This window comes from Trichechus manatus, unplaced genomic scaffold, assembly GCF_000243295.1.
Source record: "Trichechus manatus latirostris isolate Lorelei unplaced genomic scaffold, TriManLat1.0 scaffold00055, whole genome shotgun sequence".
In the NCBI taxonomy this organism is placed as follows: domain Eukaryota; kingdom Metazoa; phylum Chordata; class Mammalia; order Sirenia; family Trichechidae; genus Trichechus; species Trichechus manatus.
Genome location: NW_004443991.1, coordinates 2,743,051 through 2,763,766, shown reverse-complemented (window position 1 = coordinate 2,763,766; position 20,716 = coordinate 2,743,051). Strand labels below are relative to the sequence as shown.

Genomic DNA, 20,716 nt, shown 5'->3' with positions numbered 1-20,716 from the left:
CACTAGGCGATCATATCCTACGTATCCTACGATAACTTATAGGATCATTACTCCTAAAATATGCTTCAGATCACTCTCCTGAACTTGTACAGCTTCCTACTACATAGCTCCACCTCAGTGTCCCTAGGGACATCTTGAACCCAGCCTTTCCAAAACAAATTTTCCCCCACAAACCTGCTCCTTCTTCCCATCTGTCGTCTCTTGACAAATACCACCACCATTCACCAAGTATCCATCTCCACATTTTCCTTATCTCTCTGTATTAGTTCTCTATTGCTATATTAACAAGTTATCCCCATAGCAGGTGGTTTAAAACAAATATTTATGGTCTCACAGTTTCAATGGGTCCGGAGTTCAAGAGCAGCTTAGCTCTTGCTCATGCTCTCTCTCTCTCTCAAAAGTCCCTACAAATCAGTGAGAAAAAAACAACCAAATAAAAACAAAAGGCAAAGAGTAAGAGGCAATTCAGAAGAAGTAATATAAATGGTCAATAAACATATAAAATATTCTTTAACTCACTAATAATCAAATATATGCAAAACTAAATTAGAATAAGATCACTTCTCTAGCCATAGAATTGGTGAAAATTATAGAAATATTGATAAAATACTACCTTAATAAGGGTATGGAAAATATGCTAGTGGAATATACATTGGTAGAGCTGTTTGAGGGAACCATTGGAAAGTACCTATAAAAATTTTAAATGTGCATATTCTTTGGTCCAGCAGAATTTATCTTGTTGTTAGGTGCCATTGAATCAGTTCTGACTCATAGTGATCCTATGGGATGGAGTAGAACTGCCCCATAGGGTTTCCAAGGAGCAACTCGTTGATTCAAACTGCCAATCTTTTGACTAGCAGCTGAGCTTTTTAACCATTGCATCACCAGGGCTCCAGGAAAGGAATAAAAATATATATATGTTTATACACATATATGTCCACTATAAACTATATATTAGACTTTTGTGTGTTATTGTTTGTTTTATAGGCTTGTCTAATCTTTGTCTGAAGAGTGGGCTTCGGGAGTACCTTCAGTTCTGAGTCAGCAGTGGACATAGTCTTGTGGGTTCCTCCAGTCTCTGTTAGACCAGTAAGTCTGGTCTTTTCTCATTAATTTGAATTTTGTTCTACATTTTTCTCCTGCTCGGTTTGGAACTCTGTGGTGATTCCTCTCAGAGCAGTCAGTGGTGGAGCCCGGTACCATCTAGTTCTTCTGGACTAAGGCTGGTGGAGGCTCTAGTTCATGTGGTCCTTTAGTCCTTTGGGCTAATATTTTCCTTGTGTCTTTTGTTTTCTTCATTTTCCTTTGCTCCAAACATGATGGGACCAATAGATAAATCTTAAATGGCTGCTCGTAAGCTTTTAAGACCCCAGACACTACTCATCAAAGTAGGATGTAGATTTTCCTTATGAATTGTGTTATGCCAGTTGACCTAGATGTCCCCTGAGACCTATTGCCTCTTTGACTACTGACTAAATATACCAAAATACTTGATAAGCTTTGATTGTTAAGGTTGTGTGTCAACTTGGCTGGTTAAGATTCTCGGCGGTTTGGCAGTTATGATATAGTTTGGCAGTCGTATAATGATGTAATCATGTCCATGATGAGATCTGATATAATGTGATCACCTCCATGATGGGATCTGCTCTGAGTAGCCAATCAATTCAAAGAGAGTTTCCATGAGGGTGTGGCCTGCATCCAATGTAAGTGGACTTTCTGGCAAGGCTCATGGGCTTTTGCACACTCTGGATCCTGCAGCTGGCTCCTGTTTGTCTGAACTCCAGTTATTGGGACTTGAGCTAGCAGCTTGCCTGTCGTCTTGCCAGCCTATCTTGGGATTTGTCGGTCTTTTCAGCCTGTGAGCCAGAAGAAGCCTCCAGTCTGACCCACGGACTTGGGACTTTCCAGGCTGTACAACCGTGTGAGCCATTTCCTTTATATAAATCTCTCTCTATATATATTTATACCCTTTACTGGTTTTGCTTCTCTAGAGAGCCCAGCCTGAGACACTATTTCAATTATGTATCCTGGAACTGGGGAAAACATTACCGGATAGATTCAGGGACACACTGGACGCACTGTGAGCCGAATCTGAGCTAAGACTCCATTAATAAATTGACCTCCATATGCCCCTACTCTGACTCATGGGCCACGGTGACATTTTGGGTCTCCTGGAATTAGTGTCAGTTCAGAGACAGTATCCAGTAATCCCCTAAAAGTCTGATTATTTCCTTTTCCCCAACCAACAGTCACTCTCGTAAAAGGCCATAGATCCCTTTGGGGAAGGCTGGAAGAAAGATCAACAGTATGAATTTTTGGCAGTGTAGTGGTGTCCTTCCTCAAGTGGACCCAGCCTCCTTTTTATTCAGAGGGTTGTGGGTCTGTAAACTAGCTCAAGTCTGGGAATTGATTGAGGGGCTGCAACTTTCTGTTCTGGCAATTCAAGTTATACTGCCATTCACTTGACCTAGAATTCTTCTGCTTTTACTGATCAAGTAAATATTTAGAAGATTTCCCATATATTTCACTTCTAGGGACACCATGACTAAGTAGCCAACATCATTGTTCTTGCTCTTGTTAGGTGCTGTTGAGTCAGTTCCGATTCATAGTGACCCCATGTACTACAGAACGAAACACTGCTCAGTCCTGTGCCATCCTCGAAATTGTTGTTATGCTTGAGCCCATTGTTGCAGCCACTGTGTCAATCCATCTCGTTGAGGGTCTTCCTCTTTTTTGATGACCCTCTACTTTACCAAAACTCAGGCAGTTCTTTTGAAATGTAGTGTATCTCCTCCTGGGTCACATTTTGTACCTCACCTTTTGGGGCTTACTGGGATTTAAGTCTAGTTATAGGTCTAGAAGAAAAATGGGTGGTGGGGATGCATTTTGAGAACATTCAGCAATAGCTTATAAGGCATCTGGCTCAGGCAATGCTGCAGGCAATGACACAGAAGCTTCCCCAGGGGATGACTCAGACAAAGGCTCTTCAGACACAGTTGGGTTATTCTCATTAGATGGAGGTGATTTCACTGGCAAGGGTGGCTTAGCAGGCAAAGATGGAGTAATCTCTTCAGATGGGAGTGAGAGGGCTGGTTCTGTTGGCAGGAGTGATTCAGTGGAATTTAGGGACTCCATGCCCCCAGCTTCCTGATTATCTGTCCATATGTCCTGATTCCAAATTTCACGATCCCATTTCTTCCCAATCAATGCCCTCACTTTAACTTCAGACACCATTCGAGGTTGGCAATTCATTGACGTTGTAATTCAGCCACTCTTATGGTAAGACTCTGGGTTTGGTTTTTGGCAGTATCTGCTCTGTTACTACAAGAAATAAAGTTTTCTTTCAAGGCATAAGTGGCAACTTTGAGGTCGTTTATGTGGCACTTGAGTTGTGACTCTGAAGCCCTGAGCTCGTCTCTTTACCACTTTGTCTAGTGAAAGTAGGACCAACCAACCAACCAGCTTTCTCATACTTTCAATTCTGAGAAAATTGTAGAACGGTATCAAACATGCAATTACTTTGAGCCTTGCCTCTCACCAATACCTGATCTATTGGTGGTGATATTTTGCATATTTCTATTGCCACTTCATGCCATGGATTAGCAGTGCCCTCTTTACCACTGGAAGCAGAATCCTCAATGTCTTTAAGACTAACCAGACTTGAGAACCAATTTAGAAAACTCATAACTCATCCTTACAATTTTGTTTCTCTAGAGCCACTCTTGGTACTAAATGTCTTAGGCTGGGTTCTCTAGAGAAGCAAACCAGTGAAGCATCTCTCTCTCTATCTATACATACATATATATATAAATAAAATCCTTTCGCATTAGACTGTCACACTGACAAGTTGAACGAGGTTTTCACTAAATAAATTAACCACTTAACAAGTCTCTATAATTCAGCTGCCTATGGAAGACATTTTCCAATATGATTCACATTGTAAAGTTGAAAATGTATTTTTTTGCAAAAACATTTGCCTCAGTTTTGCACTGGAGCTAATTTACAATGATTTTCCCTTATTATTTACTACAGGTCTTGTCTGTGTTAATCATTAGGGAAACAAAAGTGGTAGAGGTGGTGGGAATGGTGATACTGTAAAAAATGCTGTTGTGCTACGGCATCAGACTTCTTTGTCTGACTTCACAAAGGGGAGGAGAGAATCAAGATGTACATCAGCCCAAGGCTGATTCCTATGAGGTGGATCAAACATACCTCCACCCTCCAACCTTTGTACCAGTTCTAACACCAGCCATCCCTCCCATGGCACTATTTCTCTTCTGGGTTTGATAATTCATTGCAATGGTCACAAAGAACTCACAGACAATACTCATAATTATGGGGTTTATTAGGGAAGTAGCAGGTTACAATTCAGGTTCAGAAACAACTTAGAATACAGCTCTACAATCAGTACAGCCTCTTCTCTGCCATGCCCGCAGGAAGACCTCGCTCTCTGGCCCTTGGTCTCTTGGCCTGGTATCTGCCCTGCTCGAACAAGTGTTACAAAGTTCTTCAGCTCTGCTAATAAGTGCCCAGAGGCACCTCACTCCGCCAGTAAGCCTCAGCCTGAAGGCACTTAGCTCCCTCTCACTCCATGGGTGAGGGAGCCTACTCCGCCAAGTGCCCGAAGGGACCTCACTCCACTAGGAAGCCTCCTGCCTGAAGGTGTTCAGCTCTCTTGCTCTGTGACTCGGCACACCCACCACAGCCACCTCTCTCCATGGGCCAGGAAGCCCATCACTCCATATTGCGCTGGTATCTTGGTTCTTCTGCCGCCGCCACTTCTTGCCGTCTTGTATGACAGCTGTCTGTCTCCTGGGTCTAGGAGGTTCTCAAAGGGTCCAAAGGGCAAGCTACCCTCCTGGGTCTTCTTTCTTGATGGTAGCGAGGTCCTCCCTTCCCACCTCTGGGATGGCTCATTTTAAGCCTAGCAGGATAGCAAAACCACCAATCCCTTCATTAGGGTTCCATACACCTTATTTGCATGGTCCCACCCCCACAACGGTTTCCTGAACCTTATTTGCCTTGTTAGCAAGCTGCCCAATCCCCTTGGTGGGCCACGAGCATCTTAATTGCATAGTCCCACCCAATCACTGTGTGGGAGTTATAAGACCATGGCTAAAAGGGTATTATTAAGTAATTCACTGCACTGCCGATACCAATAGCAGCTAACAAAAATACTCCTTACCAAGTATCTTTACTCATTTACTCCTTACAATGACCCTGTGAGGAATGTATTATCATTACCTTTTTTATACTCATAAAAATAAACTTATCATAAAGTTCAGAGAGGTTAGGTAATATTATGAATTGAATTGTGTCCCCCAAAAGTATGTGTTGCAAATCCTAACTCCTATACCTATGGTTATAATCACATTTGAGAATGGGTTTTCTTTGTTACATTAATGAGACAGTATTACAGTAGGGTGTGTTTTGAGTCAATGTCTTTTGAGATATAACCAAAAACCAAACCTGTTGCTGTTGAGCCAATTCCGACTCATAGAGACCCCCATGGAGAAGAACTGCCCCACAGGGTTTCCAAGTGGTGGCTGGTGGATCCTAACTGTGGACCTCTTGGTTAGCAGCTGAGCTCTTAAACACTGCACCAGGGGCAGATTAAGCAAGGAAGTCGAGATGGGGGAAGATAGATGCTATGCCACATGAAGATCACCAAGGAACCAGGGAGAAACTGAAAAGACAAATAGCTTCCCTCAGAGCAGACAGAAAGAAAAGCCTCCCCTAGGGCTGGTGCCTCCTAACTGTGAGAAATAGATTTGTTTGTTAAAGCCACCCACATACGGTATTTATGTTTTAACAGTGCTAGATAATTAAGACAGGTAACTTGCCCAAAGTGACATAGCTGGTTAGCAGAGAATGGGATCAAAACTCCAGCAGTCTGGCTCCAGAATTTATGCATGTAACCCGTTCATCCCTCCAGTTTAACGAGCATGGACTCAGCAGAGTTAGAGAAACAAGGCATCATCACTACAATGGAGGAGTTTCTAGTTTGGGAGGGGATTAACAAATGGGATGCTTAATAAACTCCAGAAAACTTTCATCAGTATGGGAAGTTCAGTGATAATGGGGAGACCAAACCCTTTGCTGCAGAATTGACTGCAACTCATAGCAACCCTATAGGACAGAGTAGAACTGCCCCATAGGGTTTTCAAGGCTGTAATCTTTATGGAAGCCAACTGCCAGATCTTTCTCCCGGGGAGCTACTGGTGGATTTGAATTGCTGACCTTTCGGTTAGCAGCTGAGCACTAACCACTGCGTCACCAGGGCTCCTTCAATAGGGAGACAGTAGTGGTTAAAAGCACCGGCTCTGAAGTCAATTCGGTCCTGAATTCAAATCCTCTTTGTGGCACTTACTACCTGTGTGACTTTGTGCAAGTAACCTAGTCTCCCTAAACTAGAACACAGTAACCAAGTTTTATAAATGGCAATATTAGATAACAAAAAAAAAAAAAAAAAACTATACATACAGGGTGCTCTGGGAACCCAGATAAGTGAAGTCCAAAATCAGGGCTCAGTCTGGGGGTGGCCTTGGGACCGGGGTCTGAAAAGTCTATCTATTGGAGTGTGTTACACACGCAGGTTGCCGTAAAGGCTATCTCCAGATCCCAAGTACCCACCAGAGTACTGGAAAGAGAATTCCTCCCAGTGGCACCAACCACTCCATGGGTGTTATGTCCATTTATCCTGATTAAGTCGTACACATGAGACACGAACAGGGTGTTGATGGCAATAGTGAAAGCTGTTTTAATTACTCACAGACAACATACAACAGGAAAAGTTCCATCACGAACAGCTTCCCTGGCTCAAAAGATGGCCAGGCAGGATAGAAAACTGCCACAGACGCCCCTCTCTCTTTGCACTGTGAAGGACTCTGAGGATCTCTCCCATTAGGTTTTGTATTCCAGCGGCTGTATATTTCACGGCACAAAGTGCAATGCAAATTTTCCTGCCTGATCACCTGAAGAGGGAGAGCAGTCAAGACGTGGGGGCGCCAGCCCGGAATTGTTAGCCCAGAATTATATCTCATTAGCCCTGCTGCTTATTTAAACAAAACATTAGGCTTCAGAGGGGGAGGTGCAATGGTTTGTTCAGAAGTCCAAAGATGCTAGTCGGGGTGGGGGGAAGGAACGGGGAGTAAATTACAGCCATTTGTCAAAGGACTACTGCCTCTCAAGTTTCTGTATGATTTCTCCTTATTTTAAGGTTGTTTCAGCATAATTTAAGGTGTGATATAGGCAGTATTTTACTGAGAACCCTGAAATACTATCTCAAGAATGCCCTCCTGGAAAGTGTAAAATAGAGCTAAAATCCCTAAGACCCAATTTTCAGTTTTTCCTCCACATAGCTAGTCAGGTCAAATGTAATTTCTAATGCCAATAAAATAAAATGTTTCTAACATAGTGAGAAAGGACTACAAATTCTGGGGTTCTGTGGAGCAAACTGGACCAAATTCTGAAGGTAGATCTTAAGTTCCACTCCCTACACACACCCAGTTCTGCCATGAAGCATGTAGAAGCCAGGACTATTCCAGAAAGATTTTTTTTTAAATGATCAAACACACAAAAAAGTATGTTGAATCAGCAATGATTTAAAACAAACAGTTTAATGTTAGAGTTGGACAACATCATCAACCCATCGACATCTGAGGCATCTGCCTGTAGTCCATATAGCCAATGTCCACACACAGGGTTTAGGAGTCCCTGCAGAGCCCTGGTGGGGCAGTGGTTAAGTGCTCAGCTGCTAACAGCAAGGTGGGTGGTTCCAACCCACCAGCTGCTCCACTGAGAGAAAGATGTGGCAGTCCACTTCCATAAAGACTATAGCCTTGGAAACCCTATGGGGCGGCAGTTTTACCTTGTCCTATACTGTCGCTATGAGTCGGAATCTACTAGATGGCAAGGGTTTTGTTTTGTTTTTCCAAATAGAATCGCAACGAGTCAGAATCGATTGCACGGCAATACCAGGGGTCCCTGGGTGGCACACAACCAGTTAAGCGCATGACTACTAGAGAAAGGTTGGTGGTTGGAACCCAACTAGAGGCGCCTCAGAAGACAGGCCTCGAAACCCCTACAGAGCGGTTCTACTCTGCACACTTGGAAGCCACTTGATGGCAACTAACCGTAACATACACAGGGTATTCTCAACAGCTAGTCAGAGCTAGCCAGGCTGTCATATTCCTCCTCTTTTCCCTGCTCTTCGATTCCGTGCAGATCTCTCATTCTTGAGACAGGTTCCAACACAAATGTACAGTTTTCTTAACATTAGTCAGCCACCTTATTGGACTTTCCAAATGTCTTCAACCACCTATCTTGTAAGATCTTTTAAGGGCGAGTTGCTTATATAGCTTATGTCAATCATTACATTTCTATGTTTCCTAGTCAAGTACGTCCGGGCTCTCACCCAATGTAAGGATTGCCTCTAGCCACACCTGCAGTCGCTTAAGTATCCAGCATCACAGAATAGCTCGAGAGACTGCGACCTCGATCCCCTAGTCGGCCTGCCCAGGTCCCTTTTTTAAGGTCTCCAGGCAAGGGCTTCACCCTTCCCTGCGCGTCCACCAGGCAGGAGCCCCGCGACCAAGTTTCTCCCGACCGGCATTCAGACAGTCGTCATTTTGCGGTGCTTGGGCGCTTAAACAGGGATTCTGTGTACCGAGCGAGCTACAGTATGTAAAGCCTTTAGCAAAATTCCTGACACAGAGAAAGCGTTCACTAATTTTTAATTATAATTAATGCAAAGCGTTATCATGCATAATTCGATTCGGACGGCCAGGGAGACAGTTTAAGTGTTATCACTCTTGCAAACGGTGAAATTATTATTAAAGTGTAATTTTGCTGGTGGAGGAAATGGGCCAACATGGAGGGCAAAATGTGACTTCTTCAGACTTTAAATGAGGGTTATTCGTCTGTTGGTCAATAAAACTGAGGGAGAGGGGGTAGGGCCCCCTTCTTTTCAGTCCACGTTCCCACAGGAGGACGATGCTTCTAGAAAGACTGGACTGTACCAGAGACGGGAAGACCCAGAAACGAACCGCCCGACTGCGTGTGTGGCCGGTCGCCTGCCTCTCGATCACAGAGTCTCACTGCACCTCGGGCAAAATTTCTTAAGCGGAAGGCGGCTGCCTTGGAGCCTTAGACCGGTCGCCTCGCCGGGCTGACGTCATCACCGAGCGCGGGGTCAGCAAAGCGATTTTAGGGAGGAGATTCCCTCGCCACCTTATAAGGTCTCTTCCCATGATCCTCTCTTTCTCTTCGCCATCTTCCCTGTTCCCTTTCTGTTGGAACCATGAAGTAAGTAGAAACTTTGGGTCTCAATCCGCTTCCATCTTCGGGACAGATCGCTGCTCCGGGCATGGCCTCTCCTTGCCGTAGACACCTTCCCTAATGGGCCTTCACTTTTCGTTACAGGGTCGAGCTGTGCAGTTTCAGCGGGTACAAGATCTACCCCGGACATGGGAGGCGCTACGCCAGGACCGACGGGAAGGTAAGGGGCCGCGACGGTTAAAAGCAGCTTCTTGAGTTCCAAGATGGGGAGGCAGATGAAATTCTATCTAGGCGGGCTTATTCCCCACATCACCCTTGGTTCCGGAAAAGGTTAAATGAGAGAGTTGAGAGGCGTGTAAGTGAACCAGTCTCGAGCCTCGATCCAGTGCAAGCGAGCTTGGAAGTGAGCAGGGGTTTGTATAACTTTAATGCCTCTCTTGGCGAAGGGAAATAATTGAGGGTACCAGATCCTGTTGGAATGCCGGGAGAAAACAGGAGCTGGACGCCTCCCAGAATTTGACACCCTACCCTCACCCGCGTTATGAGCTTAGGTAATGCCTGCTCTAGGGGAAAGACCGGACCAAACGCAAAGACCTTCGTGGTGCCACCCAGTTACCTGCCAGCTGTGTGATACAAGCCTTTTGGTCTTTCTGAGCCTCAGTCTTAAACGTTAATCTCCTAAGGATTTCAAGCTCAGCCTCTTCTGTTTTGTATAGTTGAGTAAGTAATTTGAATTTTTCACGATAGGTTTTCCAGTTTCTTAACGCAAAATGCGAATCGGCATTCCTTTCCAAGAGGAACCCTCGGCAGATAAACTGGACTGTCCTCTACAGAAGAAAGCACAAAAAGGGACAGTCGGTAAGTAAGATGCGCTTTGATGTTACTTAAGCTTTCTGAGTATCAGTTTTGAACTCTGTAAAATTACAACGAGACAATATGTTGAGAGTGCCCTTAAACTGTAAACAATGAACAACGATGTGAAATTGACATAAAACCTTATCTCCTTTTACATCTCAGGCTCCCGGTAAATGCTGAGCTGAAATTTGGAAAGCATCCCCTTGCACACGTCACATAAGTTAATTAAGCACACTTGGGTTATGGGCACCCTGAAAGGGTTTAAGGTGTTCCAGTGGGTAGAAAGTGAGCAGTTACTGTAATAACTTGACTTGGACTATAGTATTTGTTGTATTAGTTCTAACATAGAATAGACATAAATGGAATCTTGCAGCATACTGGTTAATTCTCAAGAAGCCTGGATGTGTTTTGTATCTGCTTTTTTTTTTTGTCTTTTTGAAGTGTCCTTTTAGCTGGATGAAGGCGATTCGTGAGAAACAAAAAGTTTTGAGTTGCCAGGGCAGTAGGATTAGTATCCAGAAGCCTTGGAATATTTAGCGAACACCTCCTGGGTGTGAAAGACACCAGTTGGTATGGTGGAAAATAAATGCCATGAAATATATAATAAGTTTAAAATGAAATGAGTATTTCTTTTAGCCACACAAACGTGCCCTATCTTCTCCATGTTCTGTTAAAAGTGTTTAAGACGTCTTTGCACATACCTGCCTTAAATCTTCAAATATATTTTAATTTTTCTTAGACTTAGAGGTGACCTGCGAGATCTTTTTTTCCCTGCCAGTAAGCACTCTAGGTTTCCAGTATAGTATCTGAAGGCATTGTTACAATTGCAATTTTGTTTTCATCAGTATTTCTTTGAATGTTAAAATAGGTAAGTTGAGGCTTGGTGTGTTTTCCATAAATTCTTAGAAGTAAATTCTTATTAAAATCAGTTTTAAGGTACTATCCAGTTAATGAAAGAACTAATATTCCTATAGTTTAAATTTTTGTCTTTTAATAAAGTAGTAAAAAGTGGGCAAATTTGTAATAGATGGTTTAATCAATCCATACGTGGAAAACTTATGGAAACCTGCATATTTAAAGTTGTATATGAATCTCGAAGGACTTAATTTCCATCTCCCCCAAATTCTTGAAGGCAAAACTCATTAAGTGTGCACCCTGTTTTTTTGTTTGTTTTGTAGGAAGAAATTCAAAAGAAAAGAACCCGCCGTGCAGTCAAATTCCAGAGGGCCATCACTGGTGCATCTCTTGCTGATATAATGGCCAAGAGGAATCAGAAACCAGAAGTTAGAAAGGCACAGCGGGAACAGGCTATCAGGTGAGGAATGTTTCATGAGCATTTCAGGTATTGGATGGATTTTAGGTTATACTGTTTGGGTTTATAGGCATAGGAATAATCTATGTATAATCTAATGGTTTGTTGTATATGCAATATTAGTGTCAAAGCTATTGCATGAGTTCCACTATATGTTAAGCTTGTTTGGTGGCTAATGAAATTTGTTGACAAACCTTTTGTATTTTACCCTACAAATAAACAGATTGGTCAGGAATATGCTCTACTCTCTCCATACACTCTAGGACCTTACTAACAAGCTGTACCCTTTATTAAGGACTAATACGCTTCACCTTAAGTTTTCGTTTTTAATCCCTCAGGGCTGCCAAGGAAGCAAAAAAGGCTAAGCAGGCGTCTAAAAAGACAGCAATGGCTGCTGCTAAGGTAATCGTGGGGTTTTCTTAGATTTCATAAATAAAACAACAGGGAAATTTATTTTTAATCCAAGAAATTTAGTGCAGAGCACTAATGGAAATGTTCATAACTGTTTTTTGGGTGCAGTTCTCTAAAGAGATCCCCATTTACTGGTGCCAGATGAGTTTGTTAGTGTTAGACAGGAATTTGGAAAGGGAGAAAATAAGTGGGTTTTGTTTTTTTAAACTTTATTTTGAAGTAATTTCAGATTTACAGAGAAATTCTGAGGATAATACAGAGTTGTATCCTTCACTCAGCTTTATTTAATATTAACAATTTGAGTTAACAATAGTACAGTTTTCAAAACTAGAAAATTAAGCACTGGTGCTATATGATTAATAAAACTAGGAACTTTTCAAATTTCAACAACTTTTCCATAATGTCCTTTTTTCTGTCTTTGGAACCAATTCAGGATCCCACACTGTTTTATTGTGTTTCTGTACTCATCTCCTATCTGTGGCATTGTCTGTCTTTGTCTTCATTATAAAGGTGAACTTTTAACGTTTGTGCTTAATTTAAAAAGATTGATATTAGGAATACCATTAAATAACTAAGAAAGCAGTCTAGAATACTTACAGGATCTAGACATAAGAGGAAGGTGGTTAAAAAAAAAATTGCCTGGGATAATATCACATAAAATCATCTTTTTTACAGGCTCCTACAAAGGCAGCACCTAAACAGAAGATTGCCAAGCCTGTGAAGGTTTCTGCTCCCCGAGTTGGTGGAAAACGCTAAGTTGGCAGATGAGACTTTTAAATAAAGATCTTACTATAACTCTAGATTGTGCTCACTTGTTACTCTCAAAACAGGCATGTTGGGTCTGCATGGTAATAGCTGAACTACAAAGTAATGGATTTTTTCAAAAGTTTGTTTTGCAAGAATAATGCCTCTTTAGCAGCAGTCTTGTGTTCTAAAATCCATAGACCACGCAGTGGGGTAGGGATTCCCCTAGTTGTCTGTTTCATAGTCTGAGGCAAAATCTTTCTCTTAGTTCTTTCTTGGAGAGATGTTAAGCAAAATGGTGTGACTGAGATCTGTGTGTTGAAGGCTAGCTTAGCTCAGCTGAGATAAAGGGCACATTGCATGTATGGTTGCATGTACTAGAATGGTACATAAATTATTTAGTCCAGGTTGATCTCTAAAAGATGCATATTTTCCTGTCATTTCTGTCCCAAAAGTAATGAATTATTAAATACAATTTCCTTTTTCCCCAAATAAGTCCAAATTAATAGGCCAAAAAAAGGATAAACTTATTGTTGCTTTGATAATAGACATGTTTGTATTAGGTTGACCTTCTGTTCCTTAGTATTTAGTTAGTGGTTGAGCTGAAGGTGCTTAAAAACGATCTTTTGTTTCCAAGAAATAAGTTTAAAAGAAAGCACTGCTCCTTGAATAAAGAGCTATATTGACCACTGCTAGAGTAGTTTTTTGGTAGTTTGACAGAGTCATAGTTAAATTACCAAAAGATCTTGAGTAGCTTGCTGATGTTCAAGAGATGTATGTATGTAAAATATGATGAAAATGGTTAATTTATGTAAAGAACAGACTTGGGCATCTGCAGAAGGTAGATGGTCTTTATCATTGAGCATCTGTTGCAGACCAAGCTGTGCCAAGTTGCAAGGATACAACAATGAACAAACCACAATCCCCCTCTGGAGTTTACTACAGTAAAACTTGAGAAAGCCAGAACTTGTGTAAGGTAGAAGCTTGTCAGAGAAGGGAAACTCAAAATATTTTCCACCAATAGAGAGCAACAGAAAAGTGGTAAGACTGTGCCCTGTCAGAGGTGGGAAACTTGTGAGACCTGGAAAAAACAAGGCAGTCCCATCAAGTTTTTGCTCTCACAGGTTTCACTCTATTAAGGATTTTTTGTATGTTCTCGTGGAGAAGCTAAAATTGATTTGCAGAGAACTTACCGTATTATCAGTCTGCTACATTCATGGTCTCTATCCTGGACTATCAGAGGTAGATGTGTCTGTTTTTTGGATAAACATTCACAGTACACCATGATTTTGCATGGTGGTCCCTTGGCCTGGCGTATGCATCTCTAGCTTACCTGTGCACCTCCATTAAGCTTCTATTCTTGAACTAAAGGAGGAAGAAGAGCCTCTGAGCTCCTGCTTCTGTTAACTTTCCACAATATAGTTTAACTCTTTCTACTCAACCAGGTTACATACATATTTTAGAAATATACAAAGTAGAGACTTGTGTTGAAATCTTACGTAAACTTGAGAAACATGTTTTTATACATACGAATACTAGATGAAGGTTAAGTCAACATCAAGTCTTCTCTCTACCCCCCATTCTATCCAAGGTGATGGAATTAATGATTGTTTTTCATTCTAGTGTATGTTAAATTCAGGCATTGTTCTAGGTGTTGCAGATAATAAGACCATCCATTTTGGGCAACTGATAACCTGAAAACTGAGAGATACACAAGAATAGTATAAGATAAAGATATAACTAACAAGAATCAGTATAAGAAAGGCAAGATAGAGTACACTAGCTCATTAGTTTAAATATTAAGATTTTACTTGGGGGAAAAAAAGCGTTATAGTTAATTATCTCTGAAATCACAGGTAAAATGTCTTTAAGCTGTGACCAAACAAAGCTTGAAATAACCACTACCTCTTGTCCTAGTACAACAAATGCAGTTTTGCTCAGATAGACAATTTTTACTCTAAAAGATAACTTTACCCACCCAGAAAGTATTTTATTAAAACATCTCCATATTGGCCCGAAGGCACAGCAGAGGAAATATTAAATACTTATTAGTGGGCTTCTGAGTGTTTTCATGTGTTTTGGCACAAACTGAATTGGTGGAGAGGAATTTTTTTTTTTTAGATTTTCTTTAGTAGTATTTGCCACTTACATCCTACCTGTATTACTTAATCAAAATTTTGTTTAGATCTACTCAAATCTTACGTTAAATTTAGTTTTAAAAGGAATCAGTTTCACAGAGTGGTAGGACTGGGCCAGCATACAGACCAGCTTCTTGGAAGGACAATCTGGACCTGAGTTCTGTGTGCCCCATTCCATAGGTGTGACGGGTGCATCTCCACATAATTCTTCCTCCCTCCCGCAATTGTAGTTGGAAAGTCTGCGGATTGAGTGGCTCTACGTAGATCAGGCTTGTGGACAGGTAGTTTTGTCTTTCTTCTGACCCCGGGAACTCACATCCCTACAATTAGTCTTTCAAGGATGCTGCTTCATGTGACCCCAACACCAAATACTACGGAAACTAGGTGCATCGTCCTGCTTTTCAGCCCACTGCATTCCACAGTCCGCCCCTCACTTGTCTCCTCGGGCCAAAGAGCCTCACCTAGCGACTGCAGAACTCGGGAGGGTGGAAGGCGGGAGAAGCGCGTTTGCTGCGGTAGTTTAGCTGCTCTGCTACTCGCTGCTCTGGTCGGATACTAGTCGCTGGGGAGTGGTGCTTCGGGCGGACTGACCAGGACCACCAGTCCAGACTATCAGCTAAAAATCTGAATTAGGACCCACACTACTCCCTGGAAAAGAATTCAAGTCCGCTGGGCCTCATGTGCCCCGGGTGTATGTTGGGTGTAAAATGGCGAACTTTCCCCCGCACGCTTATGTGAAAATACATGCAAATGAAGCTTAAAAAAAAAAAATTCTGCTAGCTACTACCCACCCCTTTCCAACACGATTGCTCTTCATATGTAGAAATTTGTCACCACGTAAATTGATCGTTTCAGAAAAATCCTGAGTATTCCAGGGGTAGTTTGGAGCTAGCAGTTGAAGCTCAAATTTAAATAACTTACTATAGGGTTGCTATGAGTCGGAATCGACTTAATGGCAATGGGTTATCATCGACGGCTTTAGACTTTGTAACGCTTAACTGGAGCCTACATTTTCATGTAAGTGGGGCTTTGTTTTGTTCTATGTCCAGAGGGTAAGATTTTTACCAGTGGCCTCAGTCTGATGTTTTCATGAACTCGGGTGTCTTAGAAAGTAGAAGGGAAAAGAAAATACCCCTCTACTCTTTTGGGCTTTCTCTCCGGTGGGTTCACAACCGCCCACCAGGTCCTACACGTGGCCCCTCAGAAAGCGTGGGAAAAAACGGAAAGGGTGGGGGGGAAGGAAACTGCCAGGACTTAAGATGTCTGCTTAAAGGGAATTCGATCTCTAAGGAAGGGTCTACCAACTTCCAAAATGTACGCCCGCAATCCTGACGTCACCCACTCGGCTTCATGAAGCCAAAGAAAAGCGAGTCTGCTCCAATCAGGGTTCAGTACCCTCACCCACTGCCTTTGATTCACGTCACTTCCGGTGGTGCAGCAGCCATTTTGTCAGTCGCCAGCGGATCCCGCGCGCTGGAGAAGTGCAGTTCCCCCTGGTTACCAACTCGTCCGCTCTCCCTTCGCCTTGCGGCTGCCGTCGAAAAGAGCTCACCAAGGCGCAGCCGTTCCTTCCGATAGTGTCGCCGCTGCTATTGTGCATTCCCCCGGAGCTAGTGCGCTGTCTTCCTCCCCTGCCACTGACAGGCGCCCTCCGGGAGCCGCCATCCGCGATGTCAAGCGAGGAAAGCTACAGGGCCATCCTACGATACCTGACGAACGAGCGCGAGCCCTACGCGCCGGGAACCGAGGGCAATGTCAAGCGTAAGATCCGCAAAGCGGCCGCCTGCTACGTGGTACGCCACGGAACCCTGTACTACCAGCGACGGCAGCGGCACCGCAAGACTTTCGCGGAGCTGGAGGTAGTGTTGCAGCCCGAGCGGCGCCGGGGGCTCATCGAGGCGGCGCACCTGGGCCCGGGCGGCACTCACCACACCCGGCATCAGACCTGGCATGACTTGTCCAAGACGTACTGGTGGCGAGGTGAGAGCTTGCCCGCGGCGAGGGGCGGGCGGCGGCTTGCTGTCCGGGCAAGGCCCGCCAGCGGAGTCTGTTTACGCACTCGGGTTTGAGGATCCCCGCTCCGCTCCTCTCGGACGCCCTTCGTCAGCCCAGCTTTCACTCGGCGGCGGAGCGGCTGCCAGGCGGAGCCGAGAGGGTGGGGGACGCTAAAGGATCCGCACTTCCCACAGGAAGGAGGCCGAAGAAGCTGGGGGCGGGCCCTGGCCGGGGTGGGGCGAAGGGGGCTTCCCCGGGGGCCGGGCCAGCCGCGGGGAGGAGCCGGCGCGACGGCGTGCGGCCGGCCTTGTTAGGTGGCGCCCAAGGCAGCCGTTCTTTCGTTCGGAGATCGCTTCTCCTGCGGAAGCTTCTGGGCGGCGGGCGGTGGGGAAGTTGCGTGCTCCGCGTTTTGAAATCCTGTTTGTGCTGACGGCTTTGACGACGAACGGTTCTCCTTAAGCCTCGTTGCCTTCTTCAGTGTCTTCGCTAGGGTTTTCGTGAACGCGTTTGAGGTTCTCTGGACCCGTTTGCCCGTCTTTCTCTAATTGTGTTATTCCGGCGAAATAAGGAATAATGCAGTTATGTATGTCGTTTGGAGTGGCTGTATGAACCCAGTAGTCTTAAATTTTGTTTTTAGGCAAAAATTTAAAATGTGAAGTATAGCAGATACTCTGTAATTCTTAGTGTTTTAGTATTCTGCTCTAAGAACAATGGGGGAAAATGTGAAAAGCGCTTTTGAAACTGTGACGCAATGTATATACCCAGAAAAGATACGATTATCACCCTGATTTGTATTGTTGGGAAATGTTAGCGCAGAAGTTTCTTGACTCCGTGGGGACCAGGTTAGGAGAGGAGAGCAAGGGTCCTTGGCTTCATCTCTCGCCACAAATTTGATGAGGAATAGTTAGCTTGCTCGGTTAAGATTTGGTGAGATTGTGAGCCCATGTAAGGTTTTGTTTGGAAGGATTTTGCCGCTATCCGTATGGCTCTGGAGAAATTATGAGTCGCAGTAACTTCATCTGAGACAAAGAAATTAGGCTACTATCTGAAGTTCCTAAATAGTTTCTAAACGTTCTTTCCACATTTATTATTCTTAAATGCTTTCGTTTCATTTTGTCTTAAACACCTGAAGAGACACAACTGTGAACAGTATGGAGGGATCGCTGCGTTTTGTGAGGATCGGTTTAGGTAGACATTGTTTTCTTGAACCAGTGTCTCAGGTTTAATACTTTAAGAGAGATTAAAGATGATAGTTATAGCTAAAGGGAGTTATTGATCAGGCTTTTATTGCATACATAGTTCTGGGGACTTAATTTGTTTTCACTCATTTAATCTTCATAAAACCTTGTAAGGTGTAAATATTTATATCGCTGTTTTACAGATGGGAAAACTACAAGCACTTGGAAGTTAAATAATATGTCAAAGGATTACTTTTGTGATTCCACACTCTTCTTAACCACTATTATATGTGCTATATGGGGTTTAGGAGCCCTGGTGGTGCAGTGGGTAATTGACTGCTATCCAACAGTTTGGTGGTTGGAAATCACCAGGCGCTCCGCGGGAGAAAGATGTGGCAGTCTGCTTCTGTAAAGATTTACAGCCTTGGAAACCATATGTGGTCGCTATGAGTCAGATTCGACCCCGTGGCAGTGAGTTTGGTTTTGGGTATATGGGGTTTAATGTTCAGAATTTTCTTTTCTGGAATTGATTATCTGTGGGTAATATCTAATTCAGCTGTTTTTGTTGTTTTTGAAAAAATGTGCTTTGTCTTAAAGAGCAGAAAAAAACTGAGTCTGTGTTTATGTTAGCTTAATTTTAAAAAATAAAAGAAATGCGTTTATGGTTGTGTGGAATTTCAAAATCCGTAACTATCCAGAACAGTTGTTCGAAAAGTATGGTCTCCTAGAAGTGGATAGGGGCTGAGATCCTCCTGGGAAATCTGTTGTTAGGTACCATGGAGTGGATTCCGACCAATAGCGACCCTATGTGACAGAGTAGAACTGCCCCAAAGAGTTTTCTAGGCTGTAATCTTTATGGGAGCAGATCACAGGTCTTTCTGCAAAGGAGAGGCTTGGTCGCTTCGAATCCCAATCTACTAGGTAAAAAATATTTTCATAATACTAAGGCATAATTAATGTTTTCCACACTCATTCTCTAATGAGTATACAGTGGAGTTTTCCAGAGGCTACATGATGTGTGATGTGTGGCAATAGATTGAATGCAGCAGCATATATTGTAATAAGGTTTCTTATTAAGCTACACGTAAAAAGATTTGCAAAAATGTAAAACAGTGCTACTCTTCGCTAATTTTGAAAAAAAAGTTATTTTTCATAAAAATGCTATTTATGTTAACATGTAATGGGTTTATTACATTATTTGATAATCATTATTTCTCTTCATTTAAAATTGGAATTGATAGTCAATAAGCATCAAAGCAGTTTGCCTTCAGTTATCAGCTATTCATTTTGACATGTTTATTTGCCAGTACATTAAAATTTTACAGTACACTTGTTTTTTTATTATAAGCTTATTACTATTACCAAAACTACATAGAAAAAAATACATTCTTTACACAGTAGTGGAATTGAAGGAGTTTTCACAGTTCGTTCATAAATAATTCGTTTCAAATTTTTAAAGCCTTTTCATAATCAACTTACATAGCAAACTTCTGAATAATTAAAAACAGTGCTTAAGCTGATTGATTGTACTTCTGGAGATGGTATTTATAGCAAGTATTGGTAATGGTCTAGAATGATGATCGATAAAAACAACCATTTTTGACTACCAGTTTAAAGTCTGTCATAAACTACAAGTGACCTCTCTAAACAGATAACATACTCTGAAGCCATTGTGGACTGTTTATCCAGGAGCGTACTCCAGTTGGTCAGTTTAGATGCTTACCAGAGAACTGTTCCATTGATTCATTTCTTTTCCATTTTTAAGTAGATTTATAGTGTGATATATTTGCTAAGGGACAGTGCTTCAAAGTCAATCCACTAGAAGTTGTACCAAGGATAGATAACTGGGATTCATTATTTATTTTGCTTGTTGTGGAATTCTGCCATCATAAACTGCTCAGGCAAGGTTGTTAACAACTTCTCTTGTTTGCAAACCATGAAAAACTCAGGCTCAGAGCCTAAAGTTTGTGTGTATTAGCTACCAGATTCATTTCAGAATGTAAACCGTTCATCAGAAGCTGATTTGTGGGAGTCTAGAGTTAAATGCATGGAAAATGTGGAGATAAGATTAAATTATGAAAAAAAAATTGAACTAGTAAAATCACATAGTATCAGTTACTTTAAAGAAGTTCTTACCCTAACAATTGTTGTGTAATTGGTTAGACCATGGGGATAAATTGATGCTGTTACCTAATCTAGAAGATGATGGTGTAATCTCTGGAAAACTTGACAACTGGATTTATGTAAAATAAAGCTGTAACTAACTACTTTTGCGATAACCTCTTTTAAGAAAACAAAACAACCAAAGGACTAATATGCATGGAGACTAGAAAAAGGAGCCTCTGAGCAGGAGGTGGTCATTATATCCAGCACTGGCCAGGGAGAGGCGTTCTTGAGCAGCTTACCTCAGCAAATTGTTCACCTTGGCAGAAGGATCTTTACGTTGTTCTCAGTGGCAGTGGTTTGGGGAGGAGGGAGGGTGCTTTTGACATCTAGTGTGCAGAGGCCAGGAATTCTCCTAAACATCCTACAGTGTACAATATAACCTCGTGCTGAGGTTGAGAATCCCTGCTCTAGAGGGAAAAACTGATCCTCAGGCTCCTTTATTAGGAAACTATGCACTGAGGTCATTTATTTCCTTTTCTTGTGAGTCTATGCTCAGTAAACAACCTTTTAGTAGTAACTTGGTTGGTTTTTTGTTTTTTTTTTAAATTGTTGTCCTTTAAGTGAAAGTTTACAATTCAAGTTAGTCTCTCATACAAAAATTTATACATACATTGTTATGTGACCTTAGTTGCTCTCCC

General features: G+C 42.5%; 2 protein-coding genes across 3 annotated transcripts in view; both read left to right on the top strand.

Moving 5' to 3' along the window:
- The first annotated feature begins 9,200 nt into the window (after positions 1-9,200).
- On the top strand, positions 9,201-12,657 carry RPL24 (ribosomal protein L24). Its single transcript, XM_004378170.2, has 6 exons — positions 9,201-9,306; positions 9,424-9,499; positions 10,027-10,137; positions 11,313-11,449; positions 11,785-11,848; positions 12,533-12,657. Exons 1-6 carry the CDS (start codon positions 9,302-9,304, stop codon positions 12,611-12,613), a joined length of 474 nt encoding a protein of 157 aa, XP_004378227.1. The 5' UTR covers positions 9,201-9,301; the 3' UTR covers positions 12,614-12,657.
- Positions 12,658-16,193: 3,536 nt separating this feature from the next.
- Positions 16,194-20,716, top strand: part of ZBTB11 (zinc finger and BTB domain containing 11) — a 26,645-nt gene continuing 22,122 nt past the window's right edge. The window contains exon 1 of one of the 2 annotated variants that reach the window (XM_004378145.2): positions 16,194-16,719. In XM_004378145.2, coding sequence (XP_004378202.1) covers positions 16,410-16,719 — 310 coding nt within the window. In that variant the 5' untranslated portion in view covers positions 16,194-16,409. Of the gene's footprint in view, positions 16,720-17,013; positions 18,834-20,716 lie in introns of those variants that run through there. The other variant, XM_023732875.1, reaches the window with a different exon arrangement.